Source organism: Macaca nemestrina, chromosome 1 (genome assembly GCF_043159975.1).
Source record: "Macaca nemestrina isolate mMacNem1 chromosome 1, mMacNem.hap1, whole genome shotgun sequence".
In the NCBI taxonomy this organism is placed as follows: domain Eukaryota; kingdom Metazoa; phylum Chordata; class Mammalia; order Primates; family Cercopithecidae; genus Macaca; species Macaca nemestrina.
In genome coordinates, this window is record NC_092125.1 from 170,983,189 (window position 1) to 171,000,112 (window position 16,924).

The 16,924-nt window shown below is 35.6% G+C and overlaps 1 protein-coding gene across 15 annotated transcripts in view; it reads left to right on the top strand.

Moving 5' to 3' along the window:
* Positions 1-16,924, top strand: part of LOC105495176 (dedicator of cytokinesis 7) — a 234,095-nt gene that overhangs the window by 20,732 nt on the left and 196,439 nt on the right. For all 15 annotated transcript variants that reach the window (XM_071092128.1, XM_024797039.2, XM_024797040.2 and 12 more), the window contains exons 2-7: positions 2,280-2,385; positions 11,542-11,717; positions 11,909-11,977; positions 16,057-16,186; positions 16,287-16,499; positions 16,833-16,918. In XM_071092128.1, the coding sequence (XP_070948229.1) occupies positions 2,280-2,385; positions 11,542-11,717; positions 11,909-11,977; positions 16,057-16,186; positions 16,287-16,499; positions 16,833-16,918 (780 nt within the window). The remainder of the gene's footprint in view (positions 1-2,279; positions 2,386-11,541; positions 11,718-11,908; positions 11,978-16,056; positions 16,187-16,286; positions 16,500-16,832; positions 16,919-16,924) is intronic.

Genomic DNA, 16,924 nt, shown 5'->3' on the forward strand with positions numbered 1-16,924 from the left:
CCTGAAGTGCTGGGATTACAGGCATGAGCCACCGCGCCTGGCCTGTTTTGTGTCTTTTTAAAGGCTTTTACATATCTCAGCTTCGATGAGAGGATCAGGATGTGTAAGGACTTCAAGCTAAACATAATAATGAATACTCACATTATATAGGCTTCATTAAAATCCCTAATGAGGCTAGGCACGGTGGCTCATGCCTGTAATCCTAGCACTTTGGGAGGCTGAGGCAGGAGAATAGCTTGAACCTGGAAGGCGGAGGTTTTGGCGAGCCGAGATCGCGCCACTGCACTCCAGCATGGGCAATAGTGAGACTCTGTCTCAAATAAATAAGTAAAAGCCCTAATGGAGTCCTAAACTGCAGCGAATGTTCCTGTCTTTTCACATAAAGGATTACATAATTCGCCCTTTGCCCTCTCTTGAATCTATTCTCCCTCTCCAAGATTTCATTCTGTCTCCAGATTTCAGCTCTAACCTCTAATTGTTTTCTTGGTGCTTTGGTGCTGTTGTCTTCCTCCCTTGTCATTGACTTGTTTTTTTTTTAAACTAGTAGACTTTTTTTGGGAGGGAGCAGTTTTCGGTTTACAGAAAAATGGATGGAAAGTATGGAAAGTTCTTATACATCCTCCCTTATCTCCCAAATTTCTTCAGTTAGCATCTTGCATTGGTGTGGTACATTTGTTATAACTGATGAGCCAATATTGATGCACATTGTTACTAAAATCCATAGATTAAGTAGGGTTCACTGTGTTGTACATTCAATGAATTTTGACAAATATATAATGACTTATATCTACCATTACCATATCATACAGAATAGTTTCATTGTCCGAAACATCCTATGTGTGAGTTTTTTGCTCATGCTGCTAATAAAGATACATCCAAGACTGGGTAATTCATAAAGGAAAGAGGTTTAATGGACTCATAGTTCCACATGGCTGGGGGGGGCCTCACAATCATAGCAGAAGAGGAAGGAGGAGCAGAGGGACATCTTACATGGTGGCTGGCAAGAGAGAATGAGAAACCCCTTATAAAACCATCAGATCTGGTGAGACTTCTTCACTACCAGGAAACAGTATGGGGGAAACTGCCTCCATCTTTCAGTTTTCTCTCACAGGGTCCCTCCCACAACACATGGGAATTATGGGAGCTACAATTCAAGATAAGATTTGGGTTGGGATCACAATTAAACCGTATCACCCTATTTCTACTTACGCATTCCTCCTTTCTTGTCCCCACTCCAGCCCCTGACAACCACTGGTCTTTTTACTGTCTTCCATAGATTGCCTTTTTCAGAATAAAATATAGTTGGAGTCATACAGATTGGCTTCTTTCACTTAGCAATATTCTTTTAAGGTTCCTCTGTGTCTTTCATGGCTTGATAACTCGTTTCTTTTTATCACGGAATAATATTTCATTGTATAGATGTAACACAGTTTGTTTATCCAGTCACCCATTGAAGGATAGCTTGATGCTTCCAAGGTTTGGCAATTATGAATAGGAAGTTAGCCTTTTAAAACACAAATATTATATAAAGTACCTCAAGTCACCTACTTAAAAAAGGTTGCACTAACTCAGTATCTTAAGCCCTAAGGAATGATAACTCTTATTTTTGTGTAAATATTTCTAATTGTGTAGTTGGCTCATAACAATGCTCAGTAAATGTGTGTGAAATGATTGAATATGAAAGAAGGAAGGAGGAATTGAAGAGAAGAAATAGGAGAAAAGATTATATCCTAAATCTGAATACTTTTAGGAAAATGAGATTATCTTGAAACTCAGCTGGAAACTCTAATGGGAACCAAGATGGTCAGGGCTCTGAATTAAATCATTAACTTGAAAACACTCCAGAGTTTTTTATTCCTAATTCTTGTACTTTAAAGTATATACATTTTAATATAATATACATTTTAATGTACACCTTATATACTTTAAAGCATATACATTTTAATATACACATCTTTTTATAGCTCCCAACTATAGAGCTGCCTCTATAGTTCCAGCTCTATTGTAGGCCAAAGTGTGTTCCCTATAATGCCCATATAAAAAAGCCTCATATAGGTTGTCTGTCACTCTAGTACCCTACAACATAAAATGTTCTAATGTAAATATAAGCTAGAAAAGTATTTCCTAAATTATTTTATGAATTTATAGCCTTATTGTTATGCTGACATTTTGTTTTTCTTTAAATGAATCTTTAATATATTTAGCTTTCCTCCATTTTAAACTAGTTTAGCTTTTTTTTTTTTTTAATAATGTGTATGTTTTTGCTTTCTTCATTATAGAACGGTGGCAGCTGAAGTTAGGAAGCAGATCTCCGGACAATATAGTGGTTCTCCCCAACTGCTCAAAAACCTTAATATTGTTGGCAATATATCCCATCACACCACAGTAAGTAACGTATTCAAAATATAGTATGTCATTGGTGTATGATTGACTAGGCCATGAAAAAATAGTGGAAAGATATGAACTAATTGGGTTCCATCATTAATCTCATAACCTTACTTGTTGTTACCTCATTTTGTTGAAATCTGTGTTGGGAGAGGATGTTATGGGGTGTCATAGAATTGCTAGTTTCCTAGCCAACTCTGAAACTTTATATTCAGGATTTAATCAATCCTGGAATTTTACATTTATAACTTTTTTTTTTCCCTTCTATTTTTGAGACCGAGTCTCGCTTTTGTCGCCCAGGCTGGAGTACAATGGCGCGTTCTCGGCTCATTGCAACCTCCACCTCCTGGGTTCCAGTGATTCTCCTGCCTTAGCTTCCCATGTAGCTGGGACTACAGGCATGTGCCACCATGCCCAGCTAATTTTTGTGTTTTTAGTAGAGATGGGGTTTTACCATATTGGCCAGGCTGGCTCGAACTCCTGACCTTGTGATCCGCCCTCCTCGGCCTCCCAAATTGCTGAGATTACAGGTGTGAGCCACCGCATCCAGCCTTAGAACTTTTAAAGACAGAAGGTGATTCATTATGTGAAAATTTAGGAATCTGTTCTAGAAACAAGCACCAAAGTAAATAATTATATGGGTTTGTAGAATTATCTGTTGCCTTTAAGATAAATGAATTTATATTTATTGAATTATTACTGTAAGCCCAGTACTGTGTCAGAGACATAAATGTTCTCTTATTAAAGAAGCTGGCATGAGGAAATTCAGTTTTGATAAAAACTAATAATATTTATTATGTTAGAAATATGAATTAAAAACATACCTGTATTTGTCTTAAAATTAGAGGTCATTTTTACAAAATGCTCTGGAAAACTAAAAAAGCAAATAAGCATGATAGGGTGGAGTTATAGATTAGCATTTTCCATTTAGCTGTGAAAGGGTACCTGTTATTGAACAAACTGGGAAATAACAGTTTGATCGACTTGTAATGATATATTTATAACGTTTGTTGTACTAAAATTTGAAAACATTAAGTTTACTTTTAATTACAGTAACATGCTAATTGGAGAAATTTTAGAATATATGGATTTCTTGCTGATTTCAATGTACATGGAGATAATCCTTCCAAAATGCTCTTGGTGTCTTGAATGCCTCTCTTCCAGTGATACTATTTTGCATCCTGAATTACACCTTAACTACTCAAAATTTCTATAATCAGACCTTAGATTTTTGTCATTATGAATAACTATAACCCATGTGTAATCTTAGTTTTATGCTTCCCATCTCTGATCACCACCTCTTATCTTTATGGCCTTCTTGTTATGGTACCCTGACTCCAATTGTCCTTCCACATCACCAGGACCTAGAATCCATGAACTCATTGAATTAGACATATGTAGCGACTTCCCAGGTTTTGTTGTTGTTTTCACTGAATACTTATTTGTGACATTTTAAATTCAGAGCTGTATACTGCCCTAGAAATAATATCTGGGCAAAAAGCGCTGAATGAGAAAAAAAAATTGAATTTTAAAAAAATTTTATGTATGTGTAATATATACTTACATACTATACTTATATACATAATAGATATAGTGGTAAAATATACGTAACATAAAATTTACCATTCTAACCAGTTTTATTTATACAATTCACTGGCATTAAGTACATTTACTGTGTTGTACAACCATCACCACTGTTTATCTCCAGAACTTTTTCATTATCCCAAACTGAAACCCTGTACCCATTAAACAACAACTTCCCATTTCCCCCCCTTCCCAACTCCTGATAATATATTATCTTTCCTGCCTTTATGAATTTGCCTCTTCTGTGTACCTGATGTAAGTGGAATCATACAATATTTGCCCTTTCGTGTCTAGCTTATTTTACTTACTTACCAGAATGTTTTAAAGGTTTATTCAGGTTGTAGCCTGTATCTTTTTTTTTTTTTTTCCAGACAGATTCTTGCTTTATCATCCAGGCTGAGTACAGTAGTACCATCATAGCTCACTGCAGCCTTGACCTTCCAGGCTCAAGTGATCCTCCCGTATCAGCCTTCTAAGTAGTTGGGACTACAGGCGCATGCCATCATGCCTCGCTAATTTTTGTATTTTTTGTAGAGACGGGGTCTCACTATGTTGCCTAGGCTGGTCTTGAACTCCTGGGCTCAAGTGATCCTCCTTTTCGGCCTCCCAAAATGTTGGGATTATAGACGTGAGCCACTATCCCTGGCTGATTTAATTCCTTTTTAAGGCTTAATAGTATTCCATTGTATGTATATGTCACATTTTATTTATTCATTAATTTTGATGGACATTGGGGTCGTTTCCAAACTTTTGGCTATTGTGAATAACTGCTATGAACATGAGAGTACAATTATCTTTTTGAGTCACTATTTTCAGTTCTTTTGGGTGTATACCTAGAACTGGAATTGCTAGATGATAGAGTAATTCTGTGTTTATTGTATGCTTTTTGAGGAACCACCAATCTGTTTTTCTTAGCAACTGTATCATTTTACATTTCCACCATCAATGCACAAGGGTTCAAATTTCTCCATATTGTTGTCCACACTTGTTATTAACCATTTAAAAAATAATAGCCATTCTAATGGGTATGAAGTGGTATCTCACTTATATTTTTGGTTTACATTTCCCTATCTGCAAATTTTATGTTGTATTTTCATTTCGTTCAGTGTATTTTTTTCATTTCATTTTTCAGACTTTTGTAACTTATGGATTATTTAGAAGTATGTTTAATTTCTAAGTGTTTGGAGATTTTCCTGTTATCTTTCTGTTGCCACTTTCTAGTTTGATTCTATTATTGTCAGAGAACACATTCTGTCTGATTTCAGTTCTTTTAAATTTGTTGAAGTTTGTTTTATGGGTCAGAATATGGTCTGTCTTGGTGTATACTTTTGGGACCTTTGTAATGAATGTATATTCTGTTGTCATCGGGTGGAGTGTTCTATAAATGTCAGTTAGATCTATTGGTTGAGGGTGCTTTTGAATTATACTATATCCTTGTTGATTTTCTAGAATCTGCAAAAAAGCGATCTCTTGATTTCTGCAAGTATAATTGTGATATGTCTTATTTATTCTTTCAGTTCAATCAGTTTTTGCTACACCTACTTTATAGCTCTGTTATTTAGTACATACACAGAGTATAACTCTGTTATTTAGTACATACACATTTAAGATTGCTATGTCCTCTTGGATCATTCCTTTTATAATCAAGGTAATGTCACTCTCTATTTGGTACTGTTGTTTGCTCTGAAGTCTGCACTTTCCCTTATTAACTTAGCCACTCCTGCTTTCTTTTGAGTAATGGTCACCTGGTATATCTTTTTCCATACTTCTATTTTCAACCTACCTATGTTGTGTTATTTGAAGTGAGTTATTTGTAGATACCACATTGTTAGGTCATATTTTTAAGTCCATTTTGCTAGTCTCTTACTTTTACATTTATGTTTATAATATAATGTATAAATTTATAATTGAATGTTGTTACTCTGTTAGGGTTTAAATCTACCATTTTATTTTTTGTTTATTCTGTTTTTCATCTCTCTGTTTTCTTTTTTCTACTTCTCCAGGGTTACCTAAATGTTTTTTAGGATTCCATTTTGATTTATAGTGTTGTTGAGAGTATCTCTTTATATAGCTTTTTAGTGGCTATACAAGGTATTGTGTTATATACGTGACTTATCACAGTATTGGTGTTTATATATTACCAGTTTGAGTAAAGTATAGAAACGTTACGTATTTTTACATCCCTTTACCGTCTCCTATACATAATTGTCTTAAACATTTTCTCTATATACACTTAGAATCATATTGGACAATTTAGAAAAGTCAAGAGTAAAAGGAAATTCTATTGTATTTACCTATATTTTTTGCTCGTGCTGTATTTGTTTTTCCTTCCTAATATTTCCAGATACCTTTTATTATTTCCTTTTGGTTTAAGGAATTTCTTTTAGCCATTCTTTTAGAATAGATCTGCTGGTGACAGAGTCTCTTAGTTTTTCTTTATCAGAGTATGTCTTGATTTCCCCTTCATTCTTTTTTTTTTTTCTTTTGAGACAGGGGTGTCACTCTGTCACCCAGTGTGGGTGATGCAATCTCAGCTTACTGCAACCTCTGCCTCCCAGGCGTAATTCTCCCACTTCAGCCGTCGGAGTAGCTGGGACCACAGGTGCATGCCACCATGCCTGGCTAATTTTTTGTATATTTTTGGTATAGTTGAGGTTTTGCCATGTTTCCTAGGCTGGCCTTGAACTCCTGAGCTTAGGCGATCCACCTGCCTTGGCCTCCCAAAGTGCTGGGATTATAGCCATGAGCTACTGTGCCCGGCCTTCCCCTTCATTCTTCAAGGATATTTGCAGGATCTAAAATTCCAGGTAGTCAGTTATTTTCTTACAGCACTTGAAAAATGTTGTGCCACTTTTTGACTGTCATGATTTTTTATGAGAAATTTGTAAGTTGAATTCTTTTCCTCGTAGAGGTAAGGTGTCATTTTCTCCTCACTGCTTTCAGGATTTTGTTTTATTTTATTTTATTTTGGAGACTGAGTGTCGCTATGTCCCCCAGGCTAGAGTGCAGTGGTGCAATCTTGGCTCACTGCAACGTCTGCCTCCCGGAGGCAGATTCAAGCGATTCTCATGCCGCAGCCTACCGAGTAGCTGGGATTACAGGCCGAGTAGCTGGGATTACAGGCGCCCGCTACCATGCCTGGCTAATTTTTATATTTTTAGTAGAGATGGGGTTTCACCCTGTTTGCCAGGCTGGTCTTGAACTCCTGACCTCACGTGATCCGCCCGCCTCTGCCTCCCAAAGTCCTTGGATTACAGGCGTTAGCCACTGCACCTGGCCTTTCTTTTTCTTTTTTTAAATCTACATTTGGTTGCTGTGTCATGGTACATATTTCTCTGGGTTTATCCTGTTTAAAGTTTGCTTAGCTTCTTGTGTCTGTAGGCTTATGTCTTTTTATGAAATTTAGAAGTTTTTAGCCATTGTTTTTTCAGATAAGTTTCAGCCCCGTCTTCTTTTTCCTCACTTTCTAGGACTCTGGTGGTACCAGTATTGGATATTCTAGTGTAATTTGTCCCTGAAGATGCTTTCTATTTTTGTTTTTGTTTTGTTTTGATTTTTCAGTCTGTTTTTCTTTTTTTTTTTTTTCCTGAGACAGAGTCTTGCTCTGTCGCCCAGGCTGGAGTGCAGTGGCCGGATCTCAGCTCACTGCAAGCTCCGCCTCCCGGGTTTTTACGCCATTCTCCTGCCTCAGCCTCCCGAGTAGCCGGGACTACAGGCGCCCACCACCTCGCCCGGCTAGTTTTTTGTATTTTTTAGTAGAGACGGGGTTTCACCGTGTTAGCCAGGATGGTCTCGAACTCCTGACCTCGTGATCCGCCCGTCTCGGCCTCCCGAAGTGCTGGGATTACAGGCTTGAGCCACCGCGCCCGGCCTAGTCTGTTTTTCTTTTAATGCTGTTCAGATTGGATAATTTCGATTTTTCTTTCTTCAAGGTAACCGATTTTTACTTCCTCTATCCCCTCTTTTCTACTATTAAATTTATCTATTAAATTTTAAATTTTGGTCAGTGTGTTTTTCAGTTACAAAATTTCCATTTAGTTCTTTGTATCTTCTGCTTCTTTGCCGAGATTTTGTTTCTTTACAGAGAGTTTCTGGTTTTTCATTTATTTTAAGAGGGTTTACAATTGCTGTTGAATTATTCTTCTGATGTTTGCCTTAAAATCTTTGTCATATAATGCCAAGATCACTTATCTTGGTATTGACATCTACAGGTTGTCTTTTTAATTAGAGTTAAGATTTTCCTTGTTCTTAGTATGATGAGAGATTTTTGATTGGAACTTGTACCTTTTGGGTCTTATGTTGTGAATTTCTAGGTCTTATTTAAACATATTTTAGCTGGCTTTCTTTGATACTGCTCTAGTTATAGGTGGATGCTATCTTGTTTTGGACAGACAGAGTAGAAGTTCAGATTTCTTACTTGTCTTCTTTTGGTATACAAGGAGGGGAAGGATTCCTTGTTACTTATTGTCGAGCAGGAGGGAGAGTCCCCACTTCTGCTGGACCACAGCTCACACTACTTAGCTGGGAAGGGTAGTAGTGCTCCTTACTGTTCCTCACATGGCCTCTACTGACATCCAAGGGTGTGTGGCCTTGTTACACTGGGCATTGGTGAAAGTACTTACTCTCCACTAGACCTTCTCTGACAGTGCCCAAGTGATAAAGGAAAGAGGAGCCATGTTGCTGCTTCATAGGAGTTGATGTCCAGATTTCCTTAGTGGCCTCTACTGACACGATGAGAGTCAGAGATTAATTATTGCTCAGTAGATATAAAAATCCCAACACCCTACTTGTACTTCTCTGATACTACCCTGGTGGGGAGAGTTGGGATGCCTTGTTACAGCTTGGTGAGCGTAGAAATATAGTTCCCCACTTGGCCTTTGAGCAGTTAAAGTCTAAATGTTTTTTGTTTTGTTAGGTTGCTTCTTTCTTGATCTTTTGGCTGGGGAAAACAGCTCACCGCAACCCAGTCCCACTACCTCTAGTGCTTCTTGTTGTTTTCTGGGTTGTGGGCTTTTCTAGTTCTAAGTCTGGAATGTATAAGGCAAAAAGAAATGTTGAAGTAACTCACTGTTGTGCCGTTCCCTGGGTTCTGATGTCCCTGCCGGCCAGCCGTTTTCTCTATACCTTTCAGAGTCTTCTTAGGTTTGTTTTCTATGTAGTATCTAGGCTGTTGTACTTAGTGGAAAGAATAGAGAAAAGTACTTCTACTTCGTCTTTCCAGAAGGGAAAGTTTCCTTTAGTGACTTTTGATGTTTGAGCAGTTTTTTGTGTGCTTTATTTTTTCCCATTTATTTGAGGGTGTGACTTTAAAAAAAATTATTGAGATGTAGGACTTGTTCATATATTCTAAGTACTAGTCCTTTATCAAATATGTTTTGTAAGTTCTTTCTTTTAGTGTGGCTTGTTAATCATTTTCTTAACAGTGTCTTTTAATGAATCCAATTTTTCTTTTATGATTCTTTTTTCATGTCTAAGAAAACTTGGCCTATTCCCAAATTGTAAGGACATCCTGCTATGTTTTCTTGAAGTAGCTTTATAGTTTTAAGCATGTATGTTTGTGTCTGTGATCCATCTCAGTTTAATTTTTATATATGTTGTGATACAGAGATTGGGGTTCATTTTTTAAATGTGGGTACCCAGTTCTAATAACAATGGTTCAAGAAGATTTCTCTTTTCCTGTTGGATTGCTTTCTTTTTATTTGTTAAGAACATCATAGTATAATTTGTACTTAATAGGATAGGTGAGGTAGAATGCTTAAAATCGTAGAAAAAATTTTAGAGGTCGAAAACCCAGTTTCAAATTTCTGTTCTACCATTTTGTGGCTATTTTATTTTCAGTTGGTTGTTAACTTTTTTGAGCACAAATGCCCTTATGTGTAGAACTGAAATAGTAATTATATCTAGCTTACAGGGTTTGGGGGAGGTTTAAATGAGATAGCATATACTGATAATGATAAATAACTGCTATCTTTTGAGTGTTTAAGATGTGTTATTTATTATTTTACTCAATATCTTTAAAATGTTAAGTCTAGGCTGGGCGCCGTGGCTCATGCTATAATCCCAGTGCTTTGGGAGGCCAAGGGAGGCAGATTGCTTGAGCTCAGGAGTTCCAAGATTAGCCTGGGCAACATGGCGAGACCCTGTCTCTACAAAAACAAAAAAAAACACAAAAATTAGCCAGGCATGGTGGCTCACGCCTATAATCCCAGCTACTTGGGAGGCTGAGGTGGGAGAATCCCTTGAGCCCAGGAAGCAAAGGTTGCATGCAGTGAGTTGAAATTGCACCATTGCACTCCAGCCTGAATGACAGAGGAAGAGCCCATCTCAAAAAAAAAAAGTTCAGTCCAAAGAAGCATAGATTAAAGCACCTTCTGTTTAATAATGTACACCTGCGCAGAGGCAGGTTTCAGTGTTTTTATTCCAGATGAATATCCTGAGAAATAACATGTTCTTATTTTCATTGGTCTATAACTGCATATGTGTTATATATCCTTTATAGGTTTGTCTGAATATTTTTTTCTTTTACAAACTAGATAAGAAGTATGATATTTTATTAAAAAGTATCTTGTTAAAAACTTGGCTGAAGAATGCTACCAGTCTTTTATTATTATTACTGGGTAGTTTTTATAGGGCCTGTGTATTCTTTCCTATGGCTACTGTAACAAATTGCTACAAACTGGGTGGCTTAAAATGAAAGAAATTTATTCTCTCACAGTGCTAGAAGCCAAAAGTCTGAAATCAGTATCACTGGACTAAAATAAGGTTTTAGCAGGGCTGTGCTTTCTTCAGATGTTCTAGTGGAGTATCAGTTCCTTGTCTCTTCCAAATTCTGATGGCTTTGGCATTCTTTGACTTGTGATCATATCATCTCTATCTTTAAGGCCAGAATATTCAAATCTCTTTCTTTTTCATCTTTATTCAACTTTTTTTCTGTGTATAGCCTAAATCTCCCTCTGTCTTCTCATGAGGATATATGTGATTGCATTTAGAAAGCACCTGGAAAATCCAGCATAATACCCCCATTTTAAGAACCTTAATTACATCTGCAAAGACTTTTATTTTTCCATGTAAGGTAACATGTACAGGGCCCATGTGTTAGGATGTGGAGAATTTTCGGAGGGAAACTTTTTAGCCTACCCCAGTCTGATTATATGTTTTTACTAGGATACTAAACAAAAACAAGAAATAAAGTCAGAGCACTGTTTAGAAATGGAGCAACTTACTTTTTTAATATCCAAAGATATAAAAAAGCAAAAATAATCCTTCCAGTGAGTACTTTGTAAACTATAAAGTAGAATAAAACTGTTAATTCTTACTAGTGTTTTTATGTGAGAGTTCTGGGCAAAGTGTCAGCAAGGACGTTAAAGAGAGTATGACCCAAAACATCGAGGAGTGCAAGAAGGGTAACACTTTGTGTTTTCTTTAGTGCGTCTGGTTGAATATCTGTTAAAATTTTAGAAAGAACTAGATTAAAAGCTTTTATTTTAAAAAATAATAAGTTATTTGCCTTAAGTTTTAAAATTACTTCATCTCCTATTTTCTACCCATCTCTTATCCCACCTTTTTACAAAGGTGCCCCTTACTGAAGCAGTAGATCCAGTGGATTTGGAAGATTACCTCATTACTCATCCTTTGGCTGTGGATTCTGGGCCTTTACGGGATTTGATTGAATTTCCTCCAGATGATATTGAAGTTGTTTATAGTCCTCGGGACTGCAGAACTCTTGTTTCAGCTGTACCTGAAGAAAGGTAAGGAGACATTGACCTGTTTTTGGCTTTAGAGTAACTATAGAAAGGCTACCTTCCATTATTTTATTTAGAGCCTATTTTCTTGTAGCATCATCATTTCCTGTTATGCGAACAGCAATTATAGCAACCAAATTAATGAACATCAGTGCTGTCCTGTCTGAATTACAAATGTATTTTCCTTTTTAAAATAGTGAAATGGATCCACATGTTAGAGACTGTATAAGAAGTTATACAGAAGACTGGGCAATTGTCATCAGAAAGTAAGTTATATGTTTATTACAACATTTACGAATACTGAGTAAGATTTCTAAACGGATTAAGGCAGATTCATAATGATTAAGAGACCTGAAAATTTATTTAAACGAAATAGCTGAAGAAACAAAAGAAGAACCTTTGTGTATAGATATTTACTCCTTAGGAGTTCTGCAATTACTTTTACTTACTTTCTTTGTAAAATATAATTCATGGAAAAATAGTATTTCTGTATTATTATAAATCATTAAGAGCTAATAATATATGATAATTTTGTAGTCTAATTCTTTTAGGAAATGTTGGGTAGATATTGGTGAATAATTTGTATTTCTCAAAAAGAATCCAGTTTAGTGAAACTTAAATGGCTAAGTTAACATTAACAGGCAGTTTTATAGACCAAGCTATTTGAAAGGTCTCTGCTGTTTCTAATATTTATAGGTCTTTGACCTCTATATCCAACCAGGTAAATATTTGTAAAAAATAATGTTTTGTTCTAGCCAAAATTTATTTTCCTGATAAACTGTGCAATAACAAGTCAGATTAAGAAGTATATTAAAACTGATTTACACAATAATCATTTGCTAATTTGCATAATGGAGAAGGGTCTTCATGCTGAATCTTCTTAACCTTATTTTATTTTTCTGAAGGAGATGTGATTGAGGTAGTGGAGAATTCTGATACGGCATTATAGTTTTCTCAAATGAAATAATCTGTGCAAAACAGCACTAGCAAAAGTGATATATCCATTGCTTATTGTTTTGCCCTCATGGCTGTCTTATTTCACTAGACTTTACATTGTGCTAAATATCACTCTGGAGGATAATGCTGACATGCTTTTTAGTTTCAGTGTGACCTAATAAAAGCACAGTCTGCTGCCCTTTATATAGAAGAGCTGTTTTTATGAACTTACAATTTTGATAAGTATTCCGATAGCCAGCTTTTAGACATTACTGAAGAATACTGTTCCTCTGTCAGATAATTCAAAAGTCTTTACCTCTGTGCGTATATGTTAGAAACCTATAATCAGAAATCTTAATAAAAAGGTTAGTTGTAAAATATATTGACCTCAGAATCATGGAAATCTGCTACTTAATTCTAAGCATAGGATTATTAACCTTGGTTTAGGCAAGAGGATAAGAGAATTAACATTTATGGGTTTACTGGGTGCTGTGCATTTTATTGGGCACTTTGCACTCATCTCTTAAGATTTTAACAGATAAGGTATCTCAGGCTCAGAGTAGTTAAGTAACTTCTCTGAGATCCCACAAACCAAAAAATAGGGTAGTCAGGATTAGAACGTAGGGGCATCAGATTCTAAAGCTCTTATTTTTTTCAATTATTCTAGATGTTATACATTATATGCGCTGGTAAGTGGAAGACCAAAGGGAGTACTTTTGGTGAACTAGAAGTTATGAGGTATCTCTGAAACAAAGAAGATAGGTATGATTGGAATGTAAGAGAAAACCATAGTACAGAATAATCTAAGGAGAAGATACATGCAAAAGCTTCAGTAGTGCTTTAAGCTCAGAACCAGTGAATGCAGGCAATGGAAAGGGAGACTTGCTAAATATTGGATATGTGGTCACTTTGAAACCTCTTCCACAATGTGTGCTCAGTGACAACAGAGATATCTGCCCTTTTTTTGGATCAGTAGTTGTGGAGGCTTAGGCTAATAGGATAGTACCCAGGGTGAGCATGTCTTGGAGGAAGAAGGAATGCTCATACCCAGAAGACTAGGTACTGGCAGACTTTGCTTGGTGGCGTGATCTGCCCTTTCCCCACAACCACTGGATATGGGCTGGAATAAGCAGGTACAGTAGTTTAAGACAAATGTGGGGGATACAAATTAAAAAATTAAGATAGAACTTGAAATTGCCAAGAATTTGATGCAAACCAATACACTTGAAAGAGAATTATCCAACTACAAATAAAAGAACTAATAATTTAGGAAATAGTTAATAGAATACAGCTTAAGACCTATAAGTGTAAATAATACTCTTAAATACATGAGAATAATGTACATGAGAAATGTGAAAGGATATTTTAACCACATAAAAATCAATTAGTTATCTTTGGAAATTAAAATTTTGATTAGTGAAAAAATATTACAAACTCAGCAGATGGACATAATGGTGGTGTGGATGTGGCTGAAAAGTGAAGTAGCTATAAGATGAAGCCACAAAATTCTTCCACGATTCAGCACAGAATGATAAAGGGACACAAAAGTACTTCATTTATTTGCTTATTCAGTAAGTGTTTATTGAGAGTCTTACATGTACCAGGCACTATACTAAAGACTGATGATACAGCAGTGAACAAAACCAACTTTCTACCCTCATGGAGTTTATATTCTAGTGGGAAATGAGATTGTCGATAGACAATAAACCAACACAGGTAAATATAGACTAGATAAGATCTAGGTGAGTCAAGTGGAGAAAAAGGTAGGGTGAAGTAGATAGAGAGGGCCAAGAAGAGGAACAAATATTTTTATTTTATTATTTATTTTGGTTTCTATTTAGTTATTTACTTGGGACAAGGTCTCTCTCTGTTGCCTTGGCTAGAGTGCAGCGGGACGGTTGTACCTCATTGTTACCTTGAATTCCTGGCCTCAAGCCATCCTCTTACCTCAGCCTCCCTGAGTGTTGGGATTACAGGTGTGAGCCACCATGCTCGACCTTCTGTTTTATATAATTAATCAGAGGAAGCCTTACTGATAAGGTGATTTTGAGCAGAGACCTGAAAGAAGTGAGCCTTGTGAATATCTGGGGGAAGAATGTTATTAGGCAGAGGGAAGAGCAACACATGCAAAGGCTCCATATTGATCACGTGCTAGAAATGTTCAAGGAACAAAGAGTAAAGAGGACAGTGTGGCTGGAACCGTAAATGAGGGTGAGAATGCCAAGAAACAAGTCAGAAAAATAGTGATGTGTGTGGGGTTGAATGGGTAATTATTAGAGCCTTATCATAGCAACTGACTAGAGGACTGGATGATATAGAAGAGAGTATTGATCGTGAATCATTCTTTGCTTTCTTGAATTTCATATTGTCAATTTTTTTAGGATAGAATTCAGTGGCATTCTGATTTATCAGAGCAGCTTACGTATGCAGCTTTACAAATTAAGACACTTGAAACATTCCGTTAAATATTAAGATATCTGCTTCTAAGTAATAACTTTCATATTACTATATTGAGTGTCTTTAGTTCTTTCTCTTTTGCGATTATGCTGTGATGTTAATATCATGTAATTGCTATTTTAATAGCTTTAGCAACAAGACTGGATGTGAGTAATTCATATCAAATGTGATTCTTTACTATCTCATGAATTGGGTAATAGCAAGAACTGTACCATCTTCTTGTAAACATTATTGTTTTGCTTCAACTAAAATATTCCTTCAGTTTGCTCTGTGAAGTGTTGAATCATGAACAATAATTGCTCTTTGATCAGCTCATATTTGATGTTCTTGGGTATTAGGTTGTTATTGGATTAAGAAAGAAGCTTGCATTAATTTAAGAGTTGTTTTTAGCTACCTGTGTATATATTTAATGTTAAGTAATATATATGTACACCATGATGGTGTAGATTTTGCTGTTTTTCATGTTATAAGTCTGTAGCTTTAGGTTAAGATCTTTTATAGATAATGAGAGATAGCAAAAAATTTGTTGGCTACTTGAAATTTTAAGATTCAGTGCTTTATATGTATATAACCTTTTAAAATTTATATTATTTTTAATTCAATGTATATTTTCTATTTTCTCATTTTATTCTTTAACCCAAGTTACTAGCTTCCCAAGTTTTCTTTTTACTGACCAATTCTCTGAATTGAAAGTACAGCTTAATTTATATACACATGATTGGCATGGAAAGAAGGAAAATATGATTTGCTTTCGGAAACTCATACTCTACTGCTTAGCTGGGTTAAAGGAGCATTGAATGGAAATTTTCTTTAACCTCAATTGCTAGAATGGATTCGTATTACATAAAGAAATAATGCAGAAAACACTTGGCTTATTACATAATGATGCCCAAAAAGTGAGAACATTCCGAAGTTTGATAGTTGATCTTTATGTAACTTTTTTCTTTAATAGATACCATAAATTGGGAACAGGATTTAATCCCAACACATTAGATAAACAGAAAGAAAGGCAAAAAGGTTTGCCAAAACAAGTTTTTGAATCTGATGAAGCTCCAGATGGCAACAACTACCAGGATGATCAAGTAATACTTTTATTCTTAAATAACTTTAAGAAGTTATTTTAAAATAATTGTCAATTTATTTATTAATTAATATAATTATATTTAATGTTTTGCATGACAGGATGACCTTAAAAGACGTTCAATGTCAATAGATGATACCCCAAGGGGTAGCTGGGCCTGTAGTATCTTTGACTTGAAAAATTCACTTCCTGATGCTTTGCTTCCCAATTTACTTGATCGAACTCCAAATGAAGAAATAGACCATCAGAATGATGACCAAAGGAAATCAAACCGTCACAAAGAACTTTTTGCTTTGCATCCATCACCAGATGAGGTATAGATGTTTGCATATAAAGAAGCAAATGATTATTAAAATCGATCTTTTGGGATTATGATTAATGTAGAGTATTTATTATAATAATGTAGGGGATAAAGCAACTGAAACATAGCTGTAATTTTTATAAATGAATACATTTTATACTAGTGAATTTCCTATTCTTAATGAGTAACTTATAATCAAATGACTTCTGTCTGTGGATAAATAGGTCTTTCTTTTCTATGTTCTATTGTGAAGACTAAAAGTATTAGATTAGTAAAGTAAGTTCTTAAAAAAAAGAGTTGGAATATGATAAGCATATTCATTTTGGTGTTGCTTTTCAATTTGTAGGAAGAACCAATAGAACGGCTTAGTGTTCCTGATGTACCCAAAGAACATTTTGGTCAGAGACTTCTTGTAAAATGCTTATCACTTAAGTGAGT